Consider the following 27,679-nt stretch of genomic DNA (forward strand, 5'->3'; position numbering starts at 1 on the left):
TAACCTGGGTAAGGCCTGTTTTTTCCTATAGATTAAAAGCCTTTTTAAAGGGCTTTACCAGGGGAGGTCACAAAACAGGGCCACCATTACACCAAAAGGGCCACCATTAAAAAGATTACCATATTAGAATAAGAGACCACACTCCTTTCTTTTAAAATGACATCTTTTTTTTATTTTACTGTGAAAAATGTAATCTTTGGAACTTTCAAAAGTGTCTTCACACAAGACAAGACATGTTTAGGTAAAATGTTTACCGTATACAGTACCTGAGCCTTTGGCGTATATAAAAATGAAAAAAAGTGCATGTAAACATGTTAAAAAACAAGTGCCTATAGAATTGAAAAAAGTGCAAGGTGTAGGTTTTAACCAAACTCGGCCCACAAGGCGACTGAATGCATAGCTAGTGGAAGTGTTGGGGGTGTAGCTAGCACCAGTGGTCGGGTGGTAGTTAGTTGCTGTGCTGGGGGTGTGGCTACTGGGTCCTCTATATTGTAGAGGCTCTTGGTGTGGCTGGTGCACACACAAAGTGCTAGGGGCAGAGGGAGGTGGCCCTCTACTGTATTGGCCATATGCATACTCATGGTGTGCTGGGTATGCTGGGGCCTGTGGAGCATGTTGCAGATACTGTGGATAATGTGGAGGCGGCGTATACCCACTATTAAGTATCAGTTCCAAGAAGGACAATTGTCTGTCCTGCATGTCCTAATTGATCCAAAAAAGAGTGCTGCAGCTGTCTTTCATTTGCTAAAAACTTCTCCATACGAGCATCCTCTTTGACCTGCATGTCCTGCAGTTGTTCTATTACTATGGAAAAGAATGCTCTCGCTGCTTGTTCGGAATGTTTTTGTTTTTTCTTCTTTGGCGGCACATTAAACTGCAAGTGGAACAAACAAAAATCACTATAAACATAAAAATAGCAGAGGTGTTTTGGAGACATGTACTGTACTTGCGACCCTTTCCCACCTGCACACTTGCGGCAATCTGCAACATATACCGTTGATTACTGGGAAAATGTTTTTTTTTTTTTTTTACTTACTATCAGTGGTGCAAGTAGAAAAATTAAAAATGTCTTAGTGGTACTGCGCACATCGAAAAATAGGCGTGGTTAGGGGCATGGTCATATGACACGAGGGGGAGTGGCTACATGACAAAACTTTAGAACACAATGACATTTCTGTTTGGGCTTGTGCATTGCATCCTGAACACAAAATGTAGGGGCCAGGATCAAAGTGTAGGAGCCAGACAAACCATAAATAGGGATATTGCACGCCGAAGGCATCTACACAGTACTGCCTTTTACATGTCACACGCCCAATACATATTATTACCCATGCCATAATGCTCATTACACATTATGCCACACATCGTAATCATTACCTGGGTAGGATTGCTGGGGAATCCAAACCGGGTTATTTGACAGGGAGCATTTCCACTAGCAGAAAAACCTGGGTAGAAGCACGTCCCCACAGAGATTACCGGGTTATCTCTGCTAGTGGAAAAGGGGTATTAGAGTAATGGGGGCCCAAAGAGAACCATGTAAGGAATGGTAACAAGTTGTAAATGAGAATGAAAGCGAAATATCTGGAATATAGTTTTAGACAAATAAAAACAGTATTCGGTACTTGTGAGTTATCCGGGCGTCCGATTTTAAAATCGGGTCGGGACATCGCATCGCATCGCATGCGACCATCGGATGCGATGCGATGCGATGACCCGATTTTTCCATAGGAATCAATGTTAAAATGGACTGAGTCCATTTTAACATGGAATTCAATGGGAAAAAGGGGTCCTTTTCATACCCCTACTATCCAAGTGGGCATGGAGTTGGATATAAAACTGTGGCGAGCGTAGCGAGGCGAGCGTAGCGAGCCCCGCGAGGGGACACGGAATACCGTCCCCTCGCAGGGCTCGCTTCGCTCGCCACGCTTCGGGCTCGGTGGCTCGCTACGCTCGCCACAGGTTTATATCCAACTCCATGCCCACTTGGATAGTAGGGGTATGAAAAGGACCCCTTTTTCCCATTGAATTCCATGTTAAAATGGACTCAGTCCATTTTAACATTGATTCCTATGGAAAAATCGGGTCATCGCATCCGATGGTCGCATGCGATGCGATGCGATATCGTATCGCATCGCATCTGATTGTATGCCTTAACTTAAGGCATACAATTTTAAAATCGGACGCCCGGATAACTCACAAGTACCCAGTATTCATACAGAAGGATTTCTAAATTTGTTCACAAAATGTTTCAGTATTAGGTACAAAAGCAAATGGCAAGATGTTGGTGACACTGACATTTCCGTCATGTTTTTTGTTCATATGTTTAGTTATTCCATAGGTTTTATTAATATATTCATATTTTCTTGTATAGGTCAGAAGCTCAGCGAATGTACAACTGGATTTATCAGCTGGAGGCAGAGAAGTTTGATCTGCAAGAGAAATTTAAGAAGCAAAAATATGAGGCAAACATAGTATTTGATATTGCATGAATAGCATTAACTAGCATTTTCCTATGTTAGAAACTATACATAGGATATATGGTTGCTGGTTACAAGTCTCTTTCTCTCTTACAGATTAATGTTTTGCGGAACCGTGTTACTGACCACCAAAAAATGTGAGAAAACCTGGAAATTAATATCTGTACATTTCGGCAAAACAGTCCTTCACATTACTTTAAAAAATGTGTTTTTGTTATATTTGTCATAAAATTGTTTAAGCAATTTATAATTATTCTCTTTCTCTCTCTCTCTCTTTCTCCCTCTCTCACTCACATACTACTTTCTTTTCTGTTTCTCTTTCCTTCTTCGTTTTCCTATTCATATAAATATTATTTACCTTCTCCAGTAAAAGGTGAGTCCATTTTGCCAATATACTGCAATTTATAATTTATCTATGCATATTGTAAAATTATATTTCAGATACTGGGGCAGATGTATGATGTGTCGATATGGGGGAGAAGGGTAGCAAAGTTAACAAATCAAAAGTAGTGCAAACTACACACATAGTGGCCGATTCAGGATTGTTCATAGCAATCCGAATTAGGCTCTGAATTAGGCCCCCGTGTTTCTGCGCATGTGCAGACCCACGGCACCGAATGACTTCAGCGAATTACACACTCGCTGGGGGCAGAAATCGCTCTGGAGAAGGGAACACCTAGCATTTTATGGAACGCAGACAGGCCGATGCCTGGTGAGAGGCTGACGTTACAGGACATCAGCACTCGACCCCTCTTCTGCGAACTCTGAAGGCAGGAGAAATCATTCGATGGTGACCATCGAATGATTTCTCCTGCTAACGGACGCACGCACATTCCCTCCCATGATACCAAGAGGAGTTGATGGTGGGGGCATTTGTCAAGGCGATGCTTCAGCACTCGGTAAGCAGCAAATTTTGTTGCTTACCGAGCCAACCAGAATTAGGCTCGTAGAGCCTTATTTAGGGTTGGATGCATTTGAACTCTTTATGGTGTGTACACACCTAAAGATTTATATGTCCAAGCTGTCTGGTGGGAACAAAAATCTGGTAATGTGTAGGAGCCAACGACAGACAAGCATTTGCTCCCACATATTGGAAAATAGATAAAAAATTATTGTTTGGATACTTTTGTGAGATAAAATCACAGCCCAGCCCTTCAGAGGTGAATGGAGCCAAGTTTATCTGAGCCACTTTGGGCTGGGCATCTGCTGCTCACCCAAGCCTCCGTAGCTATCCTAGCATTTCCTTAGTCCCTGTCACCCTTCTTCTTAAACACTGATAGTTCACCCCAATAAAACACACCACTAGACAATTTGCCTGGCTCCGTATCTGGAATAGCCTTCTCGCTGTATAATAATTTCTCCTCACAACACAACTTACAGGATAGATTTACTGGGGAAAGATCATGTCAAACAAATCTTATTTACTTTTTTGACTGGGTGACTAAAGTAATAGATCAAAGTGGTGCTGTAGATGTAGCTTATCTAGACTTCAGTAAGGCTTTTGACACTGTCCCTCATCGCAGACAGTTAAAACTTGAAAGCTTGGGATTGAATTCTAAGATGGTTGAATGTATAAGATGTGAATAAAATATGCCTTTTTGCAGATGACATAAAAATATGCAACAGGGTAGACGCACCAAAAGGGGTAACACAAATGCAAAATCTTGCACTTGGGTCTCAAAAATCCAAAGATTAAATGTAGTATAAATGGCACTATAATGAAAACTACTGAGGAGGAGAGGATCTAGGTGTCACTATTTCAGGTGACTTAAAGGCAGGCAGGCAGGCAGGTAGGCAATGTAACAAAGCAATGAAGAAGGCAAGTCAGATACTTGGTTGCATAGGGAGAGGAATCAGCAGTAGAAAGAAAGAACTAATAATGCCACTGTATAGGTCATTGCTATGACCTCATCTAGAGTACTGTGTTCAGTTCTGGCGGCCATATCTCCAGAAGGATATAAATACATTAGAGACTGTACAAAGAAGGGCAACTAAAATGGAGCATGGCCTACATAACAAAACTTACCAGTAAAGACTAAAAGATCTTAATATGTATAGTTTAGAACAGAGAAGGTAAAGAAAGGACATGATAGAAACTTTCAAATATACTGTATCAAGGGTTTTAACAAGATACAGGTGGAAAACATTCATCACAGGAAGAGGACATGCAAAGAAACTAGAGGGAGGACGATTCAGTGGAAATTTGAGGCAGGATTACTTCACAGAAAGAGTAGTGGATAAGTGGAATAGCCTCCCATCAGAGGTGGTAGAGTCAAATACAGTAGAGCAATTTAAACATTCTTGGGATAGGCATATTGATATCCTTACAAAGAAATAAGGATCAAATATGGTTTGAGGTAACATATTTTAAAAAAGGGGCAGACTAGATGGGCCAAGTGGTTTTTATCTGCCATAAAATATTATGTTTCTATGGTCAGCTTGAGTAGGAGGCTGATCAACTTGTATTCTCTGGCACCCTATGAGGGGTCTGCCTCAGATTTGCCTGGGAAAACAAATAAGTAAACTCACGGATTGTACTGTTAATATCCATCATTATTGTGTGCATGTTGGCTAACATTCACAGTCCAAATATTGTTCAAGTGATTACTGTGAGTAGTTACCCCTAGCCCTGATGTGCATATGCTTGCAGGGCACCATCCACTGTGCATGTGTGTACTTGAATAACATCCCCAAAATCAATGCCTACTTGAAATACACACATATGCCTAGTGGAAAGACTAATCTTCCCACATATGCCTACCTGGCACACTTACCCAACTGCCTTTGTGTAAATATTAACTTGCTCCACCTCAATATGCATACTAAGCACACTTATCAACTGTCTAATGTGCATGTGTGTGCAGACATTCATAACTGCCATGTGCCCACTGGGAATATAACATTCAACTTACTTGGCACCCCCACCAACACTTATTGGGCTCATGTAAGCACGTGCATTGGCCTAATGAACACACAAATCATCCATTAAACATGGCACCTCCATCCTACCCCAATGGACAGTTAGCGCAGAGAGAGATGCACAGGAAGAGCAAGAGAGCAAGAAAGAGGAGCACAGAGAAAGATAGAAGGGGCACAGGGAGGGAGAGAGAGGGAGAAGAAGCATAGAGAGAGCACAGGGAGAGGTGCACCTAAGGCAACAGCAGGTCCCCCTGTCCTCAGCACTTGCAGCAGTATGGTCTTGGCCTCAGTGCAAGTGACATCTGGGTCCCGACCTCGACTATGGCGGGAGTAAAGTCTCAGCAGCATCAGGATCTCAACCTCAGTTGCGGTGGGAGAAGGATCTCGGCCCCAGCGCTGATGGCAACAGGGCCCCGACCTCGGCTGTGGTGGTAGAAGGGTCCACGCCTCAGTGCTGGCAGCAGCATGGTCCCGTTTTTGGCTTTGTCTTTCCTCCTTTGTGTTTATTGGCTGGAGCAGTCATGTCCAGCCCCAGCAGGTGCACTAACGATGAGTAGGAGGGCCTGGACCAGCAGGATGGCTTCCACAGCCAGCTGCAGCCTAAAAAGTGCCAGAACCAACAGGAAAGAGTGGCACTGGCCTGTGTGCCCCCTAATAAGATCAAGAGGCGGGTACAGCAGAGATTGGATGTAAGTTGCTAACTGGTTACTGTCCACAACCTTAATGGGAGGGCCCCCAGCCGCACCACACTCTTTCCCTTCATCATGACACACAGTGGTTGGCCTATTGTAATTGCCGGCAGAGGGCACCTTCAGTTTCGTAGGCACTGCACCGCTGGTAATTCCACCTCTGACATCACCTCCCTGACTCACACCCTGACTTCCAGCTTCCTTACCTGCAGTTGTAACTCTGGGGGTCTCTACAGAGGCATCCACTCTCAATTCAGTTTGGAAAGAAACACTTAATAATGAACCCTTAGCGTATGGAGGGATCCCTGCTGAATGCCTGTGTCTGTGTGCTGCATGTGAGTGTCACTAGTGTTGGGAGGCTGAACATTCCTTTGTTCTGCTTGTAAAGCTAAGCTTCCGCTTGTAAAGCTAAGCTTCCCACTGATATGAGGGGGTGAGGACTAGGGAAATGCTTCAGAGGGACTCCCCACCTCTTCCTTACTAACCTTCTGAGATTTATTAACCACTGACACTGCTTGATCCCCAGGCACTGCCCCTCTACCCAGTAAGTGGGCAACAATCCCAAAAGACATGTCATTATTGAATTCGGGTCCAGGGGCAGATCCAGGAGAAAATGACAGGGGGGGGACCATGATAGGAGAGGGTTTGGGAGGGGTAGGGTGTTAGTGGTGCCAGTGTACATGCTACAGGTCCACCTTGGTAACAGAAGTAAAGGCTGTTGTTGTGCGAGCGCCTCAGGCGCACTCCGGAAAAGTGGGTGCGGCCACTCAAAATGCGGTGTGTCCTTGAGTGTAGTGTACCACACCATATATAACTTCTACACATTATGCAACAAAATACTAGAATCCATTATACTGCCCCTTACACATGATGCCAAATGGATTGTGCCAAAATTCACATAATGCCACACAGATTGAGGCAAAATTCATATAATGCCACACGTATAGAGCCAAAATTCACATAATTCCACACGGATGAGCCAAAATTAACATAATGCCACATGAATAGAGCCAAAATTCACATAATGCCACACAGATTAAGTCAAAATACTGTATGTTTCATAAACAGGGACATTGGGCGCCAAAGATGCACATTAAAAATTTACACCATAATGCCCATTACATGTTAAGCCACACATCATAATGTATTATGCCAAACACCATAATGCCTTTTAAAAATTATGCTACACATAAGTACTGCTTACCTACATGATCATTTCCAAGGGTTCCATGCTCGTTGCCATGTGGGATTACATGCTCATTGCCAAGGGGGAATACATGCTTGCTTAACCTGGGGGAAAGCCACTGCCAGTCAGAAGTGACAGTCATTGGCAGCCGGTCAGAGAGCCGGAGGCTGCCTGGCTGTATTCAGAGACCTGCTGGTCCCGGCTATTTGAAATAATACCCCTTTCACACCAGAAAATGCAGGGATTTACCTGGGAATATTGTCCCAGGATCATGCAGGGACATAACCGGGTTGGCCCCTTTTACACCAGGCTAGTCCCTGCATTTTCCGGTGTGAAGGGTAGAGAAACACCCCCCCTTTAACCGAATATCTTGTTTATCCGGCTATACCTTCGGAACCAAATTACCCATTTAAATGAGACCAGAATCTTATTGCAGAACCTATTGAGTCTGCTTTGAATGATTTTGGTCCCGTGAAACTGGGCCATTTGGTTCCAGAGTAATCTGCCTTTAAAGAACATGAACGGCCATGAAATTACATTTCAAAAATACAAAAATCGGTTTACCCACATGTTGTATCTTGACATACCTTTGTTTATTTCAATGAGTCTTGCACACTGACGATTAGGTGTTTTATTTCTCATTTATAACTTATAAGCATACTTGCCTACCTGACCCTCTCCATGCGGGAGAAAATGCTCTGTTCCTGGACTTCCCTGGTAATGTATGATTACCATCACCTTTGGGGAGCTAGGTAAGGGTGTTTCACCACAGGTGATGGCAATCATACATTACCAGGGAAGTCCAGGAACAGAGCATTTTCTCCCGCATGGAGAGGGTCAGGTAGGCAAGTATGTTTATAAGTGATACTTGCAGGAGTACAGTTAGACAGCATCCCCACATGCTTGCTCATGCGTCCTTCTCCTTGTCCTTCTCCTCTATCTCCATTATCCTGGTCACATGTTGCTTTCTACTGCAAGATTCTTAAAGAGTTACTAACTTATCTAGCTAATGCACATAAACTACCTTTATATATACTACATCTCCCCCTTCCCATACCTCCCAACTTCATGAACAGGAGAATAGGGACACTCGCGCGGCGAAAAGGGGGCATGGCGTATGTAACTAAGGGTGTGGATTATGCAAATTAGGCCACCCCCCATTTTTGGCCGCGCATGCGCACAGCGTCTATTTTGTCAGATGGGGGGACTCCCAACTGCCCCCCTCCCACAGCAGGACGTTCCCGCGTTTAGCAGGACAGTTGGGAGGTATGCCTTCCTTTAATATGTAGATGACTAGTTTTCACATAATAATGTGCTGGCTGCAATTGAGCATAAACATAACCTACAATATGCAATACACATTAAACTGGAAAAACATTTTAGAACAACAAGTTACAGTATGAAAGTCATATCTGTTCAATAAGCCTTGTAGGAGGTTTGATGGCTTTGCCACTTCTCGTCTGAGTGTATGATCTTTCACTCAAAGGAATAGACACAACAGAATCACTCGGTGCTGAGGATGTTATAGATGGCCTGTTGACATCAGCTTGACTTGGTGCATCAGATGAAAAGGATGGGAATATCTTCTTGAAATGAGACACATTTCTTGTCACAGTATGATGTCATTTTCTGCAACAACCATTGTTCCTTCCCTTTTTACTACAGTCAGTGGACTTGGGTGAAAAGCAGTCATGTCCTTGCGTACTACTTTTTGTTTCACCAGAAAACGATCTCCTTCTTGTAAGTTTGAAACAATAGCTCTTCTTTTCTGGTCTTTTTTTGCCTTTTGTTTATTGGAAGAGTCCTTCTTTCTTACCTGAAGATCTCTAGATGAAGGATTCAAATTGATTTCTGGAATAGTGGATCTGATTACTTTTCTTTGAAACATTAATGTCTGAGGAGGGACATTTGTTGTAGAATGAGGCACAGAGTGATATTGTCTAAGAAATTGATTTGGAGATTGTTGAATTGGAATTCTGGATACGTTACAAATTCTTATTTGCTTTCCCAGATTACGCATGAAACATTCAACAAGACCATTAGCCTGTGGCCACAGGGGTGTAATCTTTTGATGTTGAATTCCAAAATGTTTCATGAATTTGCTGAAATCCTCACCTTGAAATAGCAGACCATTATCAGTCTTTATTGTTTCTGGAATTCCATAAGTAGTAAATGTTTTATCCAACGCTGGTAAGATAGATGTGGCAGATGTTGAAGATATTATTTCAAGAACAGGATACCTTGTATATTCATCTACAGCGACTAGTATGTATTTGCCATTGTACAATGGCCCATAGAAATCCACATCAACCTTTTCCCAGACATTGTCAGGTATGTTTGTAAACCCGGCGTGTGTGTGAAGTCTGTGCAAGAGTGTGGAGACAGGCAAGAGACAGAGATCAATCCCTGACCAGGAATCGAACCTTCAGCAGAGCCATATCCTGACCACTGGATCACCAGGGAGTTGGTATTGGAAGCAGAATGATGGATGTATAGTAGGGTGACTGATTATACGGGTTATTAGTGTTCTTTGCATGAGACAAGATATAGATAGGACTGTACCGGATCGGATACTGGAAACAATTGGACTGGCTGGATACAGGATACAACTGGAATGATTGACCAGGAATACTGGACTGGACGTCAGGAGGTGCACTGGTGGTAAAATCAGGTGGAGCACAGGTGCCGGAAGCACAGATGCATAAGTGCAGGTTACATATGATGCTCATGTGCTGATGCAAGTGAAGCACAGGTGCTGGATGCAGCTAACAGGTGCTGGATGCAGGTAACAGGTGTTGGATGCTGGTAACTGGCAGTGGATGAAGGTAATAGATGCTGGTAACTGGTAATGGATGCAGGCAACTGCCACAGGATACTGGTAACTGCCACATGATGCTGGTAACTGGCAGTGGGTGCAGGTAAACAAGGAGGTCAGTAATTACATACTGGAGGCTCAGATACAAAGCTCACACTGAGCTGTGTGACTTAAGGAACTGACAACCTTGGAGTCCCAGGTCTCTCTATTTATACTTGGGTGATTGATGACTGGAGACAGGTGATTCTGAGAGACCCACGCAGACACAGGATTGGATGATTCGTCGTCAGATATTCAGACCCTGTGACAGGGCCGGTGCTAGGGTGTCCGGCGCCCTCCTGCAAACCATACATTTTGCGCCCTTTCACATTGTTATTGCAACAAGCTGCAGCCCGATTGTGGGAGTGTATGCAACATGCGATCCTATGGAGGATCTCAGGCACATGTACATGTATGCATACACCATCTCAGTGCTGTGTCCGCAAAATGTTGCAGGCACTAAAGGTGCCCATACACGCTGCGAGAATTGCATACTTTATGGACTAGATCGCATTGCATCGTACGGTGTGTGATGCGATCCGAAAGCAGTACAAAAAGTATGTGCAGCACTCGTGACTGAGGGGAAAAGGAGGGGAGAGAAGGAGGAGATGGAAGAAGAGGGGAGGAGACAGAGGGGGCAGAGTGCTGAGGACTGGCAGCGGCACTGGCACAGCACACTGAGAAGAGGGAAGAAAGGGATTGCGGCGCTGCCTGTTCGTCATTTGATTGACAGCTGACAGGCGCAGGGAGCAATGGGTAGGGGGCGGATCCGGACATGACCTGTCATCCAGGCATTCACAGACAGCGCTACATGCCTCAGCTCAAGTGTCCGTGAGGAAGAGGGGGCAGGTCGCAGGAGGAGGACAGTGTGTGCGCGGTGCAGGGAGCTGCTCAGCCTCTCCATACTGCCACCCACTGTCAGACAGGCGCTGTGGGCGGCATGCAGGAGGCAGTGACAGTGAGGGCTGAGGCAGCTTTAGCAGAGCAGGGAGGGAGACAGCGCCTTTTCAGCATGGCGCCTCCCTGCTTTGCAGGAGCTGCTGAGTGGGTAGCGCCGGCCCTGCCCTGTGATGTCAGTACTCCAGGCAGGCTTGAATTGGAGAGAGGCCTAGTAGGCTGTGAAACACTGAAGCTTAACTCCTAACATACATAAGGAATGCTGGCTTTCAGATCCGGATACTAAGTGCTGTTTTGCCGAGGTTTATCAAGGGCTGCACCAAGGCTGTAATAATTACTTATAGAGGAATTCCATGAGAGTTCAGATTGAGAAATGCTAACTACTGCTAGCAGGGAGCTAAGGGGTTACAGCTATCAGAACCTGGGCTAGAGAAGTCTCACTGGTGTGTTATTAAGGGGAGCTGACCATAGTTCACACACACAGTGATTTCAGCCTACGTGCAGGCTGAATGAATCCAGGCAGAACATATTGAAGGACCATGTAGAAACAGGGAAACAGAAGAACAACATCCAGGTTCGTGACATACTGTTCGTTTGTGTAGAAAGAAGGTTACCTGTCATACAGTTATGAATTTCCGATTCAACAAGTTGCTCCATGGAAGGAAACGCTACCTTTTCACATAGAAGTTGTTTGGTCTTTACAAGACCTAAATGACTGGCATGAGCAATATCAATTACCCTCTTTCTCAAAACAGCTGGAATGATTCTTTTGTCACCTCTGAGAATGATTGAATTATCATATACAGTAAGTTCTTGACATTGTTTATGAAGTGTTCGGAAGTCTTGTTCCTCATCATTTGAAAATTAAGTTGCCAATCATTGGAAGTAATGCAATGTTTTACTGCTGACAAAACTTTATCTGAGGAAGAAGCCTTATTGATGTCGGCACTCGTAAGTGAATCAGGAATTGAATTGTTAATAATAAAGTTCACATATTCCTCCTCCGGAGTAGATTGCAATATGTCAAAAGGCAAGGGATGTCTGGACATGTAATGTGACGGATTGTCAGCACCAGCCCTATGAATGATGGAGAAATTATATGCCTGCAAATGTAAGCCCCATCGCTGTATTCTACCTGTTTTTGTTGGCTTTTGGATTTCCAAAAAGTGTCACTAGAGCTTGATGATCAGTCTGAATGGTAAACTCAATACTGTTTAAATAGAGATGAAAACGTTTACAACCCCAGGCTACTGCAAGAGTTTCCCTTTCTGGCTGAGAGTCACGCTTTTCCACCTCTGTTACGTGCTATAATATTATGATCCCCATGTGTATTCACTTGAGTCAAGATAGCTCCAAACCCAACAGGACTGGCATCCACAATAAGTTCTGTTTTCCAGTCAGTGCTGTAATATGACATTGTGACACTATCCTGCAGACATCGTTTTATGTCATCAAATGTTTGTGATTGAGAGGATGTCCATAGGAACTTAGCATTTTCCTTTGTGAGTTCCCTAAGTGGGGCAGTCAGAGTAGCGTAATTAGGAATGAATTGAGAGCAATAATTAGTCATCCCAAGAAATGACTTGACTTCACCAGCATTGGCAGATTTGGACATGTTTGTGATTTTTGTGGATCAGGACTCACTCCATCTTGAGAAAAGATGTGACCAAAAAATTTGAGTTTCTGTTGAAGAAAGCGCATTTATCTTTGTTCAGCGTAAAATTTTTTGATTGAAGACACTGCAACACTTGACGCAGAGCTTCATCATGTTCCTGGCGTGTTGTTCCAAAAACCAGGATATCATCACTGTAATTGATGCCATTTGGTACTGTCTGTATGACCTAATGGATAGCGTTTTGAAACACCTCTGCTGCGGATATGATCAGAGGCGTAGCTAGGGTGGAGCCAGGGGAGCACAAGCTCCAGGCACTGGGATGTCACCTGGCGCCGGAGCTGTGCTCTCTGCTGCCGGCTCTCCCGCCCTGCTCGCCTGCTTCCTGCTGTGCCCGGCGTCAGAGACAGCGTGCACCGTGCGACCCGCTAGCCTCCTGCTGGCGCCCACCCGTGCACCCGCTAGCTTCCTCCTACTGGTGGCTGGTGCCCGCTGAACCCACCAGCTAGCTTCCTCCTCCTGCCTCCCAAGATGCCGACCACCAACCCTGCTAGCTTACTCCTGCCAGCCGGCACCACCCGCCCTCATTGCAGCCACTAGCTTTATGAGTCCTGCTGTTGCCTGCCCACTGCTTGCTGCCTTCTTCTACCACCCAGCAAATAGCCTCATGCTGTTGCCCGGTATTTATGTGTATGAATGTGGGGACTGAGGAGGGGGGGCATTCAGTTTGCCTAGGGTGCTGACAAACCTGGCACCGAAACATGCCCTTGCTCTGGGCACCGCAGCACCTAGCTACACCACTGGATATGAGTCAGAAACCGCAGTGTGCGTTCGCATCTGCGACCACATTCCTTACCCGCACGCTGGTGCATCCTGCGACGCAGGTCCTTGTCCTGCGCTGTCCCTGGGTATTCTCCATGGCAGGATCTGTGTGACATCACTCTGGAGTCTGCATGGGCACCGCCATGACACTTGCAGTCACATGACTTTGCCCTCCAGTGGATTGCCTGTGACCTTGTTGCTCTGACCTGTGCACTGACTCATGTGACCAAAGGTGTGCACAGGTACTTCCTGGACTTAATTGCTGCTGCAGCTTGCAGCCAATCACAGACCAGCTGGGGGGATATAGGTAAGGCCTCTGGCCCATTACCCCTGCCTTGAACAACTAGTCTTAATCCTGTGTGCTACCAGGAGTCAGCGTTCTAGGCTCCAGATTCCCTTGTTCCTGAGTACCTGTGTTCCTGAGTAATCTGCTACAGCTGCTGTTGATTCCTGAAAGCTCCCTGGACACCCTTTACCTGCCAGGTCATCTTCCAGCAACTGCCAGCAAGTTTGCATTGCCCTTAAAGGGCCATCACCACTTCCAACTCCCAAGTCGACACAGGTGTCAACACTTCATACAAATCCAGCAGTTCCCTGACTGCCGACTTCCCAGCAGTTCCCAGACTGCCGACAACCCAGCAGTTCCCAGACTGCCGACATTCCAGCAGTTTCCAGGCCATTCATCGGTTACGATTCTCCACGACCAGAGACACTCACAGTCCATCTCCTGTGCTAGGCTAGTCAGGTGTGGGAACTCAGGTCAGAGGGTCGCGACCTCACCACCGAACGCAGCGGAGTCCAAACCTCCTTGCGGGGGTCCCGGGTGAAGACCGTCGGTGGTGTTAGACTCCGCGCCTCTGATCAGAGTCACGTCAATTCCCCACCTGGCTGCGTCCGCAGTTCCCATGCCATAAGAACCCTCCATACCTCAAACCACCTGCATTCCAGTACCCAGCATCCTCCACTGGCTCACTGCTGCCGCAGCCGGGTACACCAGTGACCTGAGGCCTGACAATATGATTCCAAATGACAGTTGTTTGTATCATCGTAACCCAACATGAGTTGAGAATGTTGTTATTTGCCGTGATTCTTCATCAAGTTCTAGTTGATGATAACCTTTATTTAAATCCAATTTAGAAAAGAAACTTGCACCTGTGAATAATATGGTGCTCTCTTTTGATGGCAACATTAGGATGACGCATATTAACACATATTCTCACTGCGTTTGGTTGACCTGGTTTGGGCACTACCACCAAAGGGGATACCCATGGTGTTGGGCCAGATACCTTTTCAATTATATCTAAGTCTTCAAGAGTCTGTATTTCTTCTTCCACTTGCTTCCTTATGTTGATAGGAACGCGCTGATGTTCTTGAGCAATTGGGATGACTGAGTGATCAATGTGAAGATGAACTTGATAGTGTTTAAGTTTTCCAATGCCATGAAAAAGATGATCATACTCCTGTAGTAAAGCATCCACATCACTCCGTTGTGGTTTTGGATCATGTATGATAGGAGTGATATTGGGAGTGTCATTTAAGATAGTAGGAGAATCATGAGTATGTGCCAAAATTTGTATAAGAACCAACTCTGAAGCAGTATCCAATACCAAAAGATTACCTCTTACATACTTAGTGACATAAAATACAGGGTACTCTTTACTTAGAAGGGCGCCCATCTCGGGCATCTCGGGGATTGAATGCACTAAAAAATCGGGTGCGATCAACCGACGAGATGCCCGAGATTTCCCATAGGGAACAATGTTAAATGTCTCAATTGACCCGATTTTCCTGTTCAATGCCTCAATTGACCCAATTTTTCCATAGGAAACAATGTTAAATGGGCCACAGAGGCCAAATAGGCACCCTGAAGTGAATAATGGCCACCCGAATTGTTAACGCCACCCCACGATCAACGTGAACCCGAAGCGTGGCGAGCGCAGCGAGCCCGCGAGGGGCGGCGGTACGCGTCCTACGACCTTTTCATACCCCCACTATCCACGTCGGCGTGGAGTTGAGAACAGAAAGTGTGGCGAGCGCAGCGAGCCACCGAGCCCGAAGCGTGGCGAGCGCAGCGGATACCTTCACAGGTATCCGCGTCCCCTCGCGGGCTTCACAGCTGTCCGCGTACGCTCGCCACGCTTCGGGCTCGGTGGCTCGCTGCGCTCGCCACACTTTCTATTCTCAACTCCACGCCGACGTGGATAGTGGGGGTATGAAAAGGTCGTAGGACGCGTACCGCCGCCCCTCGCGGGCTCGCTGCGCTCGCCACGCATCGGGTTGACGTTGATCGTGGGGTGGCGTTAACAATTCGGGTGGCCATTATACACTTCAGGGTGCCTATTTGGCCTCTGTGGCCCATTTAACATTGTTTCCTATGGAAAAATCGGGTCAATTGAGGCATTGAACAGGAAAATTGGGTCAATTGAGACATTTAACATTGTTCCCTATGGGAAATCTCGGGCATCTCGTCGGTTGATCGCACCCGATTTTTTAGTGCATTCAATCCCCGAGATGCCCGAGATTTTTTACTAACGATGCCCACGATCAAAATCGTGGGCGCCCTTCTAAGTAAAGAGTACCAAATACAGCTTCCATCTTTTTGTCATTTTTGCGTGCAATGATGTCAAAAGAACTCTTTAGTGGAAGACGTCCTTTGAAGAGGACAGATCTTCGCCATAGGACACTTGTAAGTATAATTTCCTTCCACAGGTTTCACTATGGATTTCGTCGGATCCCGGGCACCGGACCACCAGACTCGGAGCACCAGGAGCTCCGGACCAGGACACCAAACCCCTAGACCAGGACCGAGGGCTACCTACGGGCTCAAGATAGGTAAGCATCAGTCTGTATTAAAGTTTTATTTTTCTTATGTGTCAGTGTGTTTTTCTTTAACTATTGGTTTTGCCGTGGAACTAAAAGTCACAGCAAGCCCATTAATGGGCTGCATGCTGGGACTTGTGGTTCTCCAAGTCCCAGTATGCGTTCCACGCTTGCTGGGACTCATAGTTCCACAGCAAAACCCAATTGTATATTCTATCTTTTTTACACTTAATCAGCCCAGTGACCACAGCCCAGGGTCACTGGGGACAGCAACAGGCTTCAGCCTGGTCAGGTAAGTCCTGGAGGGGAGGACCCCATTATTGGGGGGTCCCCACTCCCCCAGGGCCCCTGGCAAGGCTGACTGGTCGGTAGGGATGAATGCTTTGGCTGGGGGACTTGTATAAAAGTCTCCCCCCGGCTGTGGCATTACCATGCTGGCTGGTTGGGCCTGGGGCTGGTTCTTAAAATACGGGGGACCCCTACTCATTTTGTCCCCCGTATTTTGGGAACCAGACCCAGCCCTGGGGCTGGTTTTAAAAAAATCGGGGAACCCCTATTTGTCAGGTTCCCTGTTTTTTTTTTATTACCAGCCTCGGCTCTTTCAACCTGGTGCTGGTTACGGCTGTGGGGGGGACCCCACACCATTTTATTTATTTATTTATTTATTTTCACACATTGCAGCCTGCACGGATCTGACTGATCCGTGCAAACTGCCTGTACGAATTAGTATTAGCGGCCGTATTAGCGGTCGGAGGTTTACAAAGCAGTTGTATTTGAATGCTTTGTAAATAGCCCTCCGGAACACGAATTTGCATACGGCTGAAACAACGGGCACAACTTCGGGTGCCCCCCCTGAATCCTGCCATGTACGGGTCCCACCTTGGCATTCCCAGTAAAAAGGCATGCCATGTCAGAATTACTAGCTACATTGGCATAAGACAATATATATTCTCCTGAGGTACCTGTAGATCAACTCATTCTCAACAATACATACTGTAGGTTAATTTATTCTTCCTTACAATTAGACAACTGGATAATATCTGGATCAGATGGTCCCTGGGAAGGAATGTGGTTAGCTGAGCGAGCTAGTTGGCAACATTGCATTTCTCAAATCAGACACACATTATTATAACCCTTCAAATGTTTACCCCTTTCTGAATGGGGATCCTGGGTTTCCCGAGGGGATGTGGTGTTAGCAGGCATCATGGCAACAGAATATTTCTTATTGTCATTCACATACAGTACTCTGCCCACATCCGACCCAGATCTGTCCAACTTGTGCAAGTAGAGTTTCCTGCCCACATGTCACAACCAGATGTCAAGGGAAGAAAGGGTTAACTTCTAGCACAGTTGCATGAATGACATCCCCAGCAGTACAACTGCCGATATTAGGTGCTGGTAACTCATCCCTGACTACATCAGGGCCCTCACCTAAATCCACATAAAGGCAAGAATTAACGAATGCACCTGTCTTTCTCACCCTCCACTATCTTTATCACCTTAAAAGATGCAAAATGATCACAGATCATCTAAGGAACTTCGCACAGAGTCATATCAATATAAGGTTCAACATTGTTACCTAAGATGCCTCATATGGTTCAATTGAATGATAGATAGTGGGGACAACTTTTGCAAATACTTGTGGAGTTATTAAATGTTCCAAGTCAGTAGTCCCAAACACATTTATGTATATAGTCTCCTAAACGATGATGTCTGCTTCACAGTCAGCCTCCTGCAGCAACAAATCCTGGCCATCTTGTGGTATCAGGCTGCTCACACCATCATCTTCTCTGAGCAGTTTAAACTGGGCCTTTGGATGCGATGTCTCGGAAGCAGGTTCCACATCAACTGTAGCTACAGGGGGTAGCTCTTCCTTGTGGGGAACATTGGTAGGCAGGGCTGTTGCTTCTTCAGCTAGGGAAAGTAGTTGTTGCATGCGATACCCTTTAGCACTCGATGACACTGATCTTCCCAGAATTGGGAATCAAGCTTGCTTCTAAAAAGATGCCTCATGCCAAGCACATTCAAAATAGTCCTCTATTACCATGGCTGAAGGTCGCCAGGTGATCATCTCCCTGCGAGAATTGTTGCAGCAGTAGATACCTTGCATATATCACATTAATCTGCACAGTCTGCTTGTGCATCATAGGTATGTTGCATTGTGAATCAGATGCACCTTTGTTAAAAAATGTGGTTGACATTAGCAGAGTTGAATGGGACCGGGTGGCTCACTCATGGCAGACATCTAACGCTGCATGGCATATTGAGGCTGGATGTATGAAGAAACATCTGTAGCTTCCAGACACTTATCTTTCCAGATCCTCACACCCCAGTGTAGATGAATGTGAGTTATGGGAATATCAATCTGTTGCCCCAACCCCTCCCTCCCCCCCCCCCCCCCCAGAATAGGCACTGCACATCAGGGATCATGGGTGCAAAATGTAATTAGGTGCAAATTTTGTCTAGACAACTCAAAAAATTGCACTTCAGAGATGTAATTTACAGCTGAAAGTTACACATGTAATAGGGTGCTAGTTTTTAGACAAAGTCAGAAATCACTGTGTGCCCCCCCCCCCCCCCTCCCCACTCATTGAGCCAGTTCTAGTTTCCCAAATACGGCGGGGAAAAAGTGATGGGGTCCCCCGTATTTAAGAAACCAGCTTTGGTCACTTAGACTAGTCCTGGTTCCAAAAATACTGGGGGACAAAAAAACTGAGGGTCCACAGTAATTTGGAACCATCACTGGGCTCCAATAGCCTAGGTCCCTCACCCAAAACCTGGGGGAGTGGGGACCTCCCAATAGGGTAAAGCCATGGCATCCCTGGGCGTTTTTTGTTGTAAAAAAATAATAAATATATATATATATATATATATATATATATATATACACACATAGTCAAAGTAGTTTAGCAGGATGGCACTCAACATGTAGTTAACAGTCCTTCGGTGCCAGGAACTTAAACAGATAATAAAGAGCACTTACCCCCTTCCTTTGCAGGTGAGGATTGAAACGGCACACGAATGTAGAAGTGAAAAAAGACGTTTAATGTACAAGCATAATTTGCACAGACAGTCAGCTGTAACCTAACAGCTGTTTCAACCACTTCCTAGTGGTTTTCATCAGAGGTGAAGTAACATTACAGTAAGCCGTTTATATAGCAGAGAATTGCGCCCAAATCGCACCAGAAAGAGGCCAGTCAGACCTCCTGTGACGTCAGCAAGCGTCACTGACAGTGAGTGACAGCGGGACTGGATGCTAGGGGTGGGGCTATCTGGTGAGTCACCAGGGTTCTCCCGGCGCGTCAGCACTAGGCTGGCTCCGGGGGTTCCCTGTGCAATGTTTTTTACTTCGCGGCAGGAGACTGCGGGGTACAGCAGCGATGCTGTTACAGTCCGGCACAAGGAGCAGGGATGTGTGCCATTGTGACATGGCAGAAAAATGTGCTGGTTTTACATGACGGGCTGAGAGGTGATGCCAAATTGGCGTGTGGTAGTGTCAGGAGGGGTAAGGGGTGTGCACAGAGAGGTCTGATTGTCCAAGTAAGAGTATACAACAATATGAGAATATATAACACCACAAATATGTAGGATAGCTGTATATACAAAAAAATCCACACAGAAATATTATACATAAGAATACATTATCAATGAACATGTCCACTGTTTGCGCTGTCGACCTGCGCCATGGATGTAGTGAAAGATATATAACAGCAGTAAGCGAATTCAAGAGATGGACATAAAAGTAGTCCAGTCGACATGCAGATGTGTCGATACTACCAAAATCCTACAATCGGTGTCTAACGGATTGGCCAATGTCTGATCAAAATGCAGAAGTGCAAAGTAAGGTAAACAAACCTGGTATAACAGTGCTGATATCGCTTTATACGTCCGCTATATCGACGACCTATTCCTTATCTGGACAGGAGGGGAGGAGAGGCTACTGGAATTCTTCAATGAACTTAATTCTATACCTGGAACCATTAGGTTCACTATCAATTTTAGTGAGAAGCTCATCAATTACCTTGATGTCACGGTAATGGTAGAAAATGGGCAACTTACCACTAAAATCTACACTAAAGAGTCTGATAAGAATACTCTGCTTGCGGCTACTAGCTTCCATCCAGAGCCTCTGAAACGTGGGCTGCCATATTCTCAATTGCTAAGAGTAATCAGGATAACGTCAGACCCCGTAACCACCAAGACGGCTATTACTACTATGAAGGACAAATTCCTTGATAGACTATATGATAAACATGAAGTGGAGAAGGCAGTCCAAAGAGCGTTGGAACTCAAAAGGGATGACCTCCTCCAATCCAAAGTGATTGCTAGTGCCAACAAAGACAACAGAGTTAACTTTGTAAGCACATACACTGTTGCTTCTAAGCATATTAGAAACAAGGTGAATGAACACTGGCATCTGCTCACCAGCGACCCGGTTCTCTCCAAAGAGATCAAAGCACCCCCCAGGTTTGCATACAGCAGGGGCCCCAACCTTAGGGAACTTTTGGTCAAAACCACGCCTAACCCTTCAATTGGATCAAGACAAACATGGCTCAATTGCAAAAAAGGCACATTCAAATGTGGAGGTTGTGTGAACTGCCAATACCTTCTAATTGGTCCTGTATTTGCCAACCCGCTTAATGGTGAGAGGTTTAACATAAAATTTCACCTCGACTGCAACAGTAGATTCATTATATATGCTTTACAATGTCCTTGCCGCAAAGTCTATGTGGGAAAGACGACATGCACCTTCAAGGAAAGATTTAATCAGCATAGATCTTCTATCAAAAAAAGCATCAACCCCATGACTACCCAAAGTGACCTCAAGAACTTGCCTGTCGCGAGACATTTTTTGGAACAGAAACACAAAATGATTGATTTAAAGTGCACCATCTTGGACCATGTTCCACCCCTGAAATATGGGGGCGACAGGGAGAGGCTCCTCTTACAGAGAGAACTCTCTTGGATTTTCAGGCTCAAGAGTCTGGCCCCACAGGGCTTGAATGAGGATTTTAAAATGGGTGTCTTCCTGTAAGATACCTGCTATGCCTTAAATTTTTGGGCAATCTTGGATGTACCCCTGACACCTCCGTGTGTCCAGGGACCCTTACTCCAACTGCACGCCGCCGAGCGTTATCTGTGTCCTACATGTATTGGTTACTATGTCTGACATACACCGCCATGTGTATTTGCGATATGATCACCTTAATACTTAGAGTGGATTTAGGTCTGAGTGACACGTCCCAGTGTCGACTGGTAGGCACTAAAGATTTCCCTATACGTGTCCCCGTCTGCTTTACAGTTATGGCCATGCTGCCGATTGCATCACATCGTACAATAGTCACCTTTGTCCTATATTCCGGGATCGACATGTCCCTATGTCGACCGGGTGGACATCTGTTGTTATACCAGGTTTGTTTACCTTACTTTGCACTTCTGCATTTTGATCAGACATTGGCCAATCCGTTAGACACCGATTGTAGGATTTTGGTAGTATCGACACATCTGCATGTCGACTGGACTACTTTTATGTCCATCTCTTGAATTCGCTTACTGCTGTTATATATCTTTCACTACATCCATGGCGCAGGTCGACAGCGCAAACAGTGGACATGTTCACTGATAATGTATTCTTATGTATAATATTTCTGTGTGGATTTTTTTGTATATACAGCTATCCTACATATTCGTGGTGTTATATATTCTCATATTGTTGTATACTCTTACTTGGACAATCAGACCTCTCTGTGCACACCCCTTACCCCTCCTGACACTACCACACGCCAATTTGGCATCACCTCTCAGCCCGTCATGTAAAACCAGCACGTTTTTCTGCCATGTCACAATGGCACACACTCCTTGTGCCGGACTGTAACAGCATCGCTGCTGTACCCCGCAGTCTCCTGCCGCGAAGTAAAAAACATTGCACAGGGAACCCCCGGAGCCAGCCTAGCGCTGACGCGCCGGGAGAACCCTGGTGACTCACCAGATAGCCGCACCCCTAGCATCCAGTCCCGCTGTCACTCACTGTCAGTGACGCTTGCTGACGTCACAGGAGGTCTGACTGGCCTCTTTCTGGTGCGATTTGGGCGCAATTCTCTGCTATATAAACGGCTTACTGTAATGTTACTTCACCTCTAATGAAAACCACTAGGAAGTGGTTGAAACAGCTGTTAGGTTACAGCTGACTGTCTGTGCAAATTATGCTTGTACATTAAACGTCTTTTTTCACTTCTACATTCGTGTGCCGGTTCAATCCTCACCTGCAAAGGAAGGGGGTAAGTGCTCGTTATATATACACATATATATATATATATATATATATATATATATATATATACACAGACCAATAATCCAATCGCGCTAGATACAGAAAGAATTAGACTATTGGCAGCCTTACCACAGTGTCCCTAGAGGGTTAGGGGACAAATACGACAATCTAAACACACAATTGTGGTATGGCGCCTAAAATTGTGTTAGTTTCAAGTCCATAAATGGTGTTTATCCAAATTGACAATCAATGAAACTGCTGTTTTTCTCCAGATATTGTTTTATTGTTTCTTAGAAGTTCACAGGAAACAGGTAAAATACTCCCAGGGAGTATTATCCTGCGACATTTCGACCAAAAAACAGTGAAAAACCCATGTCGACCTTTTGACTGTCGACACAGACACTGTCGACCTAATGGCAGTGTCGACCTAAAAACATGTCGACCTAATGAGCTGTCGACCTAATGAGCTGTCGACCTAATGACATGTCGATCTAATGGTATGTCGACCTAAAACCATGTCGACCTATTGAGCTGTCGAACTAATGGTGTCTATGTAATGGCTGTCGATGTAAGTGCTGTCTAATATCCGTCCCATACCCCGAATCGGTCGCATTGCATCGCATGCGATCTGGTCGCATGCGATGCGACCGATTTTTTAGACCCGATGCCTTTCAATGTTAATCGGTGGCGCTGTGCTAGGAAACAAGTACCGTAAAAACGAGATACAGTTAAAATCCCGGCGGTCGGGATCCCGGCGTTCAGAATCCCGACGCCGGAATCCCGACCGCCGAAATCCCGACACTTTCTCCCTCCGTGGGTGTCCACGACACCCCTGGAGGGAGAATAAATTAGCGTGCCAAGCGTAGCGAGGCACCGGGCCCGCTGCGTGGCGAGCACAGCGAGCCCACAAGGGGGGGCGATCCACGTCCCCCCTTGGCGGGATTTCGGCGGTCGGGATTCCGGCGTCGGGATCCCGACCGCCGGGATTTCATACTGAATCCGTAAAAACAAATCATGGATCTAATGGTTAGGATCCCAGCATTAAGAAATGCTTTTTTGGTAATTTGGTTCTCAGATAGAAAAATCAGGTTCTGATTAAAAAATAGCAATAGTGGATGAAGTAAGTCTCTTCAATGAAGGGAATTTTCCCTAGGGATCTATTCACAGTATAGTGATAGCATCTTTCTCATCCACAACACACTTAGGGCATCTGTGTGATGACATTTCTGATACTCATGCTCTTGGTGGTTGAAACAGGGGCAAGCTACTACTGGCTGCTCCTGAAACCCTGGCCTTAACAACTTCCATTTTGGCCACATCATTATCGGCTAACTCCAGCATTATTGGTTTCTGATCCAATATCCATTCCATTTTTAGCATCATTCCAGAATGACTTATGGTCCATACACACTGGGTGACTATGCATTCATCGCTGGGGGAAAGCCGCTCAGTGCATACACACTAAGCGGCTTTCCCCCTGCCCAGTGCCGATGGAGTGGGGAGGATGGCATTGCATAGCACAGCGCTATGCAAAGCCATCCTGAAAGCCGCTCATCTGCTGGAATAACCAGTAGATGAATGGCTTTCCCAGCGATGATGAGGGAGCGGGCAGCAGGGCTCACCACTCATCGCCGGCCCATACACTCTGGGCGGCTTTAAGCTGAAAGCTGCTGTTTTGAGTGACTTTCAGTGTGTATGGGCCTTAATTTTGCATTGCAATGTGATTATTGATAAATTGGTCCCTTTTCGAGGATCATATTTTTTGTGAGTGTGCCACACACATAACAAATTATTTTAGTTCAGTGAAAATGACACAGTTTAATTGCCTGTTTATGGCCAAATGTTAAGATATATGTAACATCCTGAGTTTTTAAATAATGACTATTATTTTAAGGCACTGTACAGTTTGGGGTAAATTTACTAATAATGAAAAGAGTTGTTGCTGCTCATAGCAACCAATCATATTCTGTCTATCATTTTCTAGGATGCAATCAAGAAAAGATAGACAGAATCTGATTGGTTGCTATGGGCAACATCACCTCTTTTTTTCTAAGCTTTTGCACATCTAACCCTTTGGGCAGGATCAAAAATGCAGGGCTTTTTATTGTATTTTGGTATGCAAGAAAACCTGCATGGCAAAAACCTGGCAATGCCCCATAGAAGCCTGTGGGCTTCATACCGCATCCCTTGCTGCCCCCGCATGGGCCCCTTTCTCCTCACACGGATCCACGCCGCTCCCCCTTCACCTTTGTCTGAGCAGCCTCCTGCTGTGCTGCCCGGACCATGGCAGGGGCTGCTTCGCAAAAGGTTACCAAATGCACTAGATTTTTCTAGAGGGCGGGTGCTAATCAATAAGCATACTTATTATTCTGTTAATTAATTTTTTTTTTAAAGAAGCTGCAGGTTTCAATGATGTGTTAGTGTATACACATCTAATTGGTCTAGGTCTGATTCACAAACTTCAACTCAAACACATAGATTTATACCAAATAAAGAAAATTTTATGATAGGGACTTATTGTCTATTGCCTACGTTTGCTATTAAGTGCATTATATTCTAATTGTTATTCAACAGCTAATTGAATAAAATGTATTATATATAAAAAGACATATGTTATTTTCATTGTGAATTCAGCCTAAGGTTGTTTGAGCGTGGAGTTTCCCTTTCATAAAATTGCTTCGCAAAAGGGTAGCTCTTATCTCAAGAGTTAGAGTATATGCAATTGGTATCATTGCGGTAGCTGCCGGAGGGGAGCTGTAAGGGACGGTGGAAGTTAATACACAATTTTTATGTTGTATGAACAGTGCCAGTTTTCTTCCATACTGTGTGCCAATGTAGAATGGCAACACCACTACATATCTTGCCATTGTATGGATCATAGGGTCGACTCAATAAAGGTCAACATTCAATAGATTGGCAACTATTGGTCAATAGGTAAAAGGTCAACACATGATAAAGGTTGATGTGCATTATGCCGGCATGGTCACAATGTTGACACAAGCAAAAGATCGACCTGGAGAAGGTTGCCATAGAAAAAAGGTCAACATGAGATTTTCACTTTTTGGTGCCTATGTCCACATAGGTCGACACTGACACTGTATAACCGTATATGTGTACCACGTCCCCCATATATCTTGCTGCACTCGCCATGCTTCAGGCACGGTGCTTCGCTGCATCCGACACACTATTATATTCCCCCTACATGTCCACTGGAAGGTTAATGGCCTTTTTTAAAAAAAGAATAGTGACAAACTCATGGCGACATTTCCCATAGCAACCTTTGGTTGTGTCGACTTTTGATCATGTTGACCCAATGCATGTAGACCTATTTTCATGTGTTGACCTTTTGACTGTTAACCGTCCTAGACAGTCTCCTGAGACTGTATAGTTCAATATACTTATACATTGAACAATTAATTTTTTTGTATATAAAAGCATATAATTGGCGATATTGCAAATGCTCACCATTTATTTATACTATAGCTCCAAGGGTCCCAGAGCTGGAAAAGGTATTCTGGGAGGAAGATGGAAATGATCACCTATTGTAAAGAAGAAGTAGTTGTCTTGCAGAAACTGTACTTAATTATGGATGCTGCCTCATTACCCATGGACTCCTTTGGCAATTGCTTCACAAACTCATTGCTATCTATCATTTACCTCCAACACACAAATGTGTTCCCTGTGCACAGATCTGAAGGATAAAATAAAGAATTCAGTGTGTAACTTTCAATGGTAATAAAAAACTGATTATGAAAAATGGCCTTTTATTTATCAATTGTATCTAAATTTCTGTAAAGAGTAATAGTGTGGTATCAAAAGTTAACTATAGTAAAGAGGATATGTCAGAGGTATGTGTTAAACTTTCTATAATTCTTAATACAGATACAGTATAACAACATTTTGTTATGGCAAAATTTAAAAATAGTTTCTTAAAACTAAATTTAGAAATCAAATTGTAAATCTTGGAAACAAAAGAGTAATAAAATAATAATAAAACAAGACTGGATAATAACATGCCAAATACATAGGATACTGTAAGTGCTATCCTATGGATCATGATATGCAGTTCAAGCACATAAACACAGGGAAAAACAAGTTGGATTTGCTGTAAGCAATGGCAAAGATGTGCAGGACAAACTGTCTTTAAACATATGTATGGACTCTATAGAGGGGAGGTCATTAGTAGAATAGCTTACACAGTTTACATGGGTTTGTATAGAATTTAAGTGATGAGTTCTTAAGGGCCTTACACAGAGAGATTTGTGCCAGAGATTCATAATGGGAGATTCAGCATGAGAGATTTAAAATTTCTCACAATTTATGGAGAATAAAAAAGTATTAAAATAATAATGCATTGGAATAAAGCAGAGGGGAGTGTCATCTTCTTTGTCTATAATGGAGAAATAAATAAAATAATTGTTGTGTGGGGTCATCCCCATGAGCATAACCTGCCCCGGGCTATCTGAGCCAGTGCTGGTTTCTTGAACACTAGGGAAAAGCTAAATAAAGTCCCCCTATATTCATGAAACCAGCACCGGGCTCTGGGGACCGTCCTGGTTCCCAAAATATGGAGAACAAAATGAGTGGTGGTCACCTATATTTTGGCAACCAGCACCAGGCTAGAAGAGGGTGTAATGCTATAGCCAGGGGTAAGCTTCAGAGGATCCCACATCCAAAGCATTACCCACCCTAACTAATCAGCCAGGCTGGGAGTTATTGGGAAGGTTGGGACCTCGCAAATAAATAGTTCCCCCCCTTTCCAGGACACCCTAGGCCTGGGATGAAGCCTGGGGCTATCCCTCATACCTCTAGGTGGACGGTGCAGGGCTGATAACTGCTTTAAACAGGAATAATGGGGCAGATGCATTAAGCCTGGCGAAGAGTTAAACTGGAGATAAAGTGGAAGGAGATAACTCACCAGCCAATCAACTCCCAACTGCCATATTTCAAACACAGCTGATTGGCTGGTGCGTTATCTCCTTCCACTTTATCTCCAGTTTAACTCTTCACCAGGCTTAATACATCTGCCCCATTGTCTTTTACAGTAAGAATACAGGTCCCAGCAAACCTGCCTCACATGCTGGTACTTGGGAGAACCACAGGTACCAGCATGTGGGGCATTAAAGACCCAT

At 44.9% G+C, this 27,679-nt stretch overlaps 1 protein-coding gene across 4 annotated transcripts in view; it reads left to right on the forward strand.

Annotated features, from left to right (window-relative positions):
* Window positions 1–26,284, forward strand: part of TNNT2 (troponin T2, cardiac type) — a 283,358-nt gene extending 257,074 nt beyond the window's left edge. For all 4 annotated transcript variants that reach the window (XM_083173182.1, XM_083173185.1, XM_083173181.1 and 1 more), the window contains 3 exons: window positions 2,372–2,462; window positions 2,574–2,614; window positions 26,031–26,284. In XM_083173182.1, coding sequence (XP_083029308.1) covers window positions 2,372–2,462; window positions 2,574–2,614; window positions 26,031–26,082 — 184 coding nt within the window. In that variant the 3' untranslated portion in view covers window positions 26,083–26,284. The remainder of the gene's footprint in view (window positions 1–2,371; window positions 2,463–2,573; window positions 2,615–26,030) is intronic.
* Window positions 26,285–27,679: the final 1,395 nt, after the last annotated feature.

Source organism: Crinia signifera, chromosome 2 (assembly GCF_055691185.1).
Source record: "Crinia signifera chromosome 2, ASM5569118v1, whole genome shotgun sequence".
Lineage (NCBI taxonomy): Eukaryota > Metazoa > Chordata > Amphibia > Anura > Myobatrachidae > Crinia > Crinia signifera.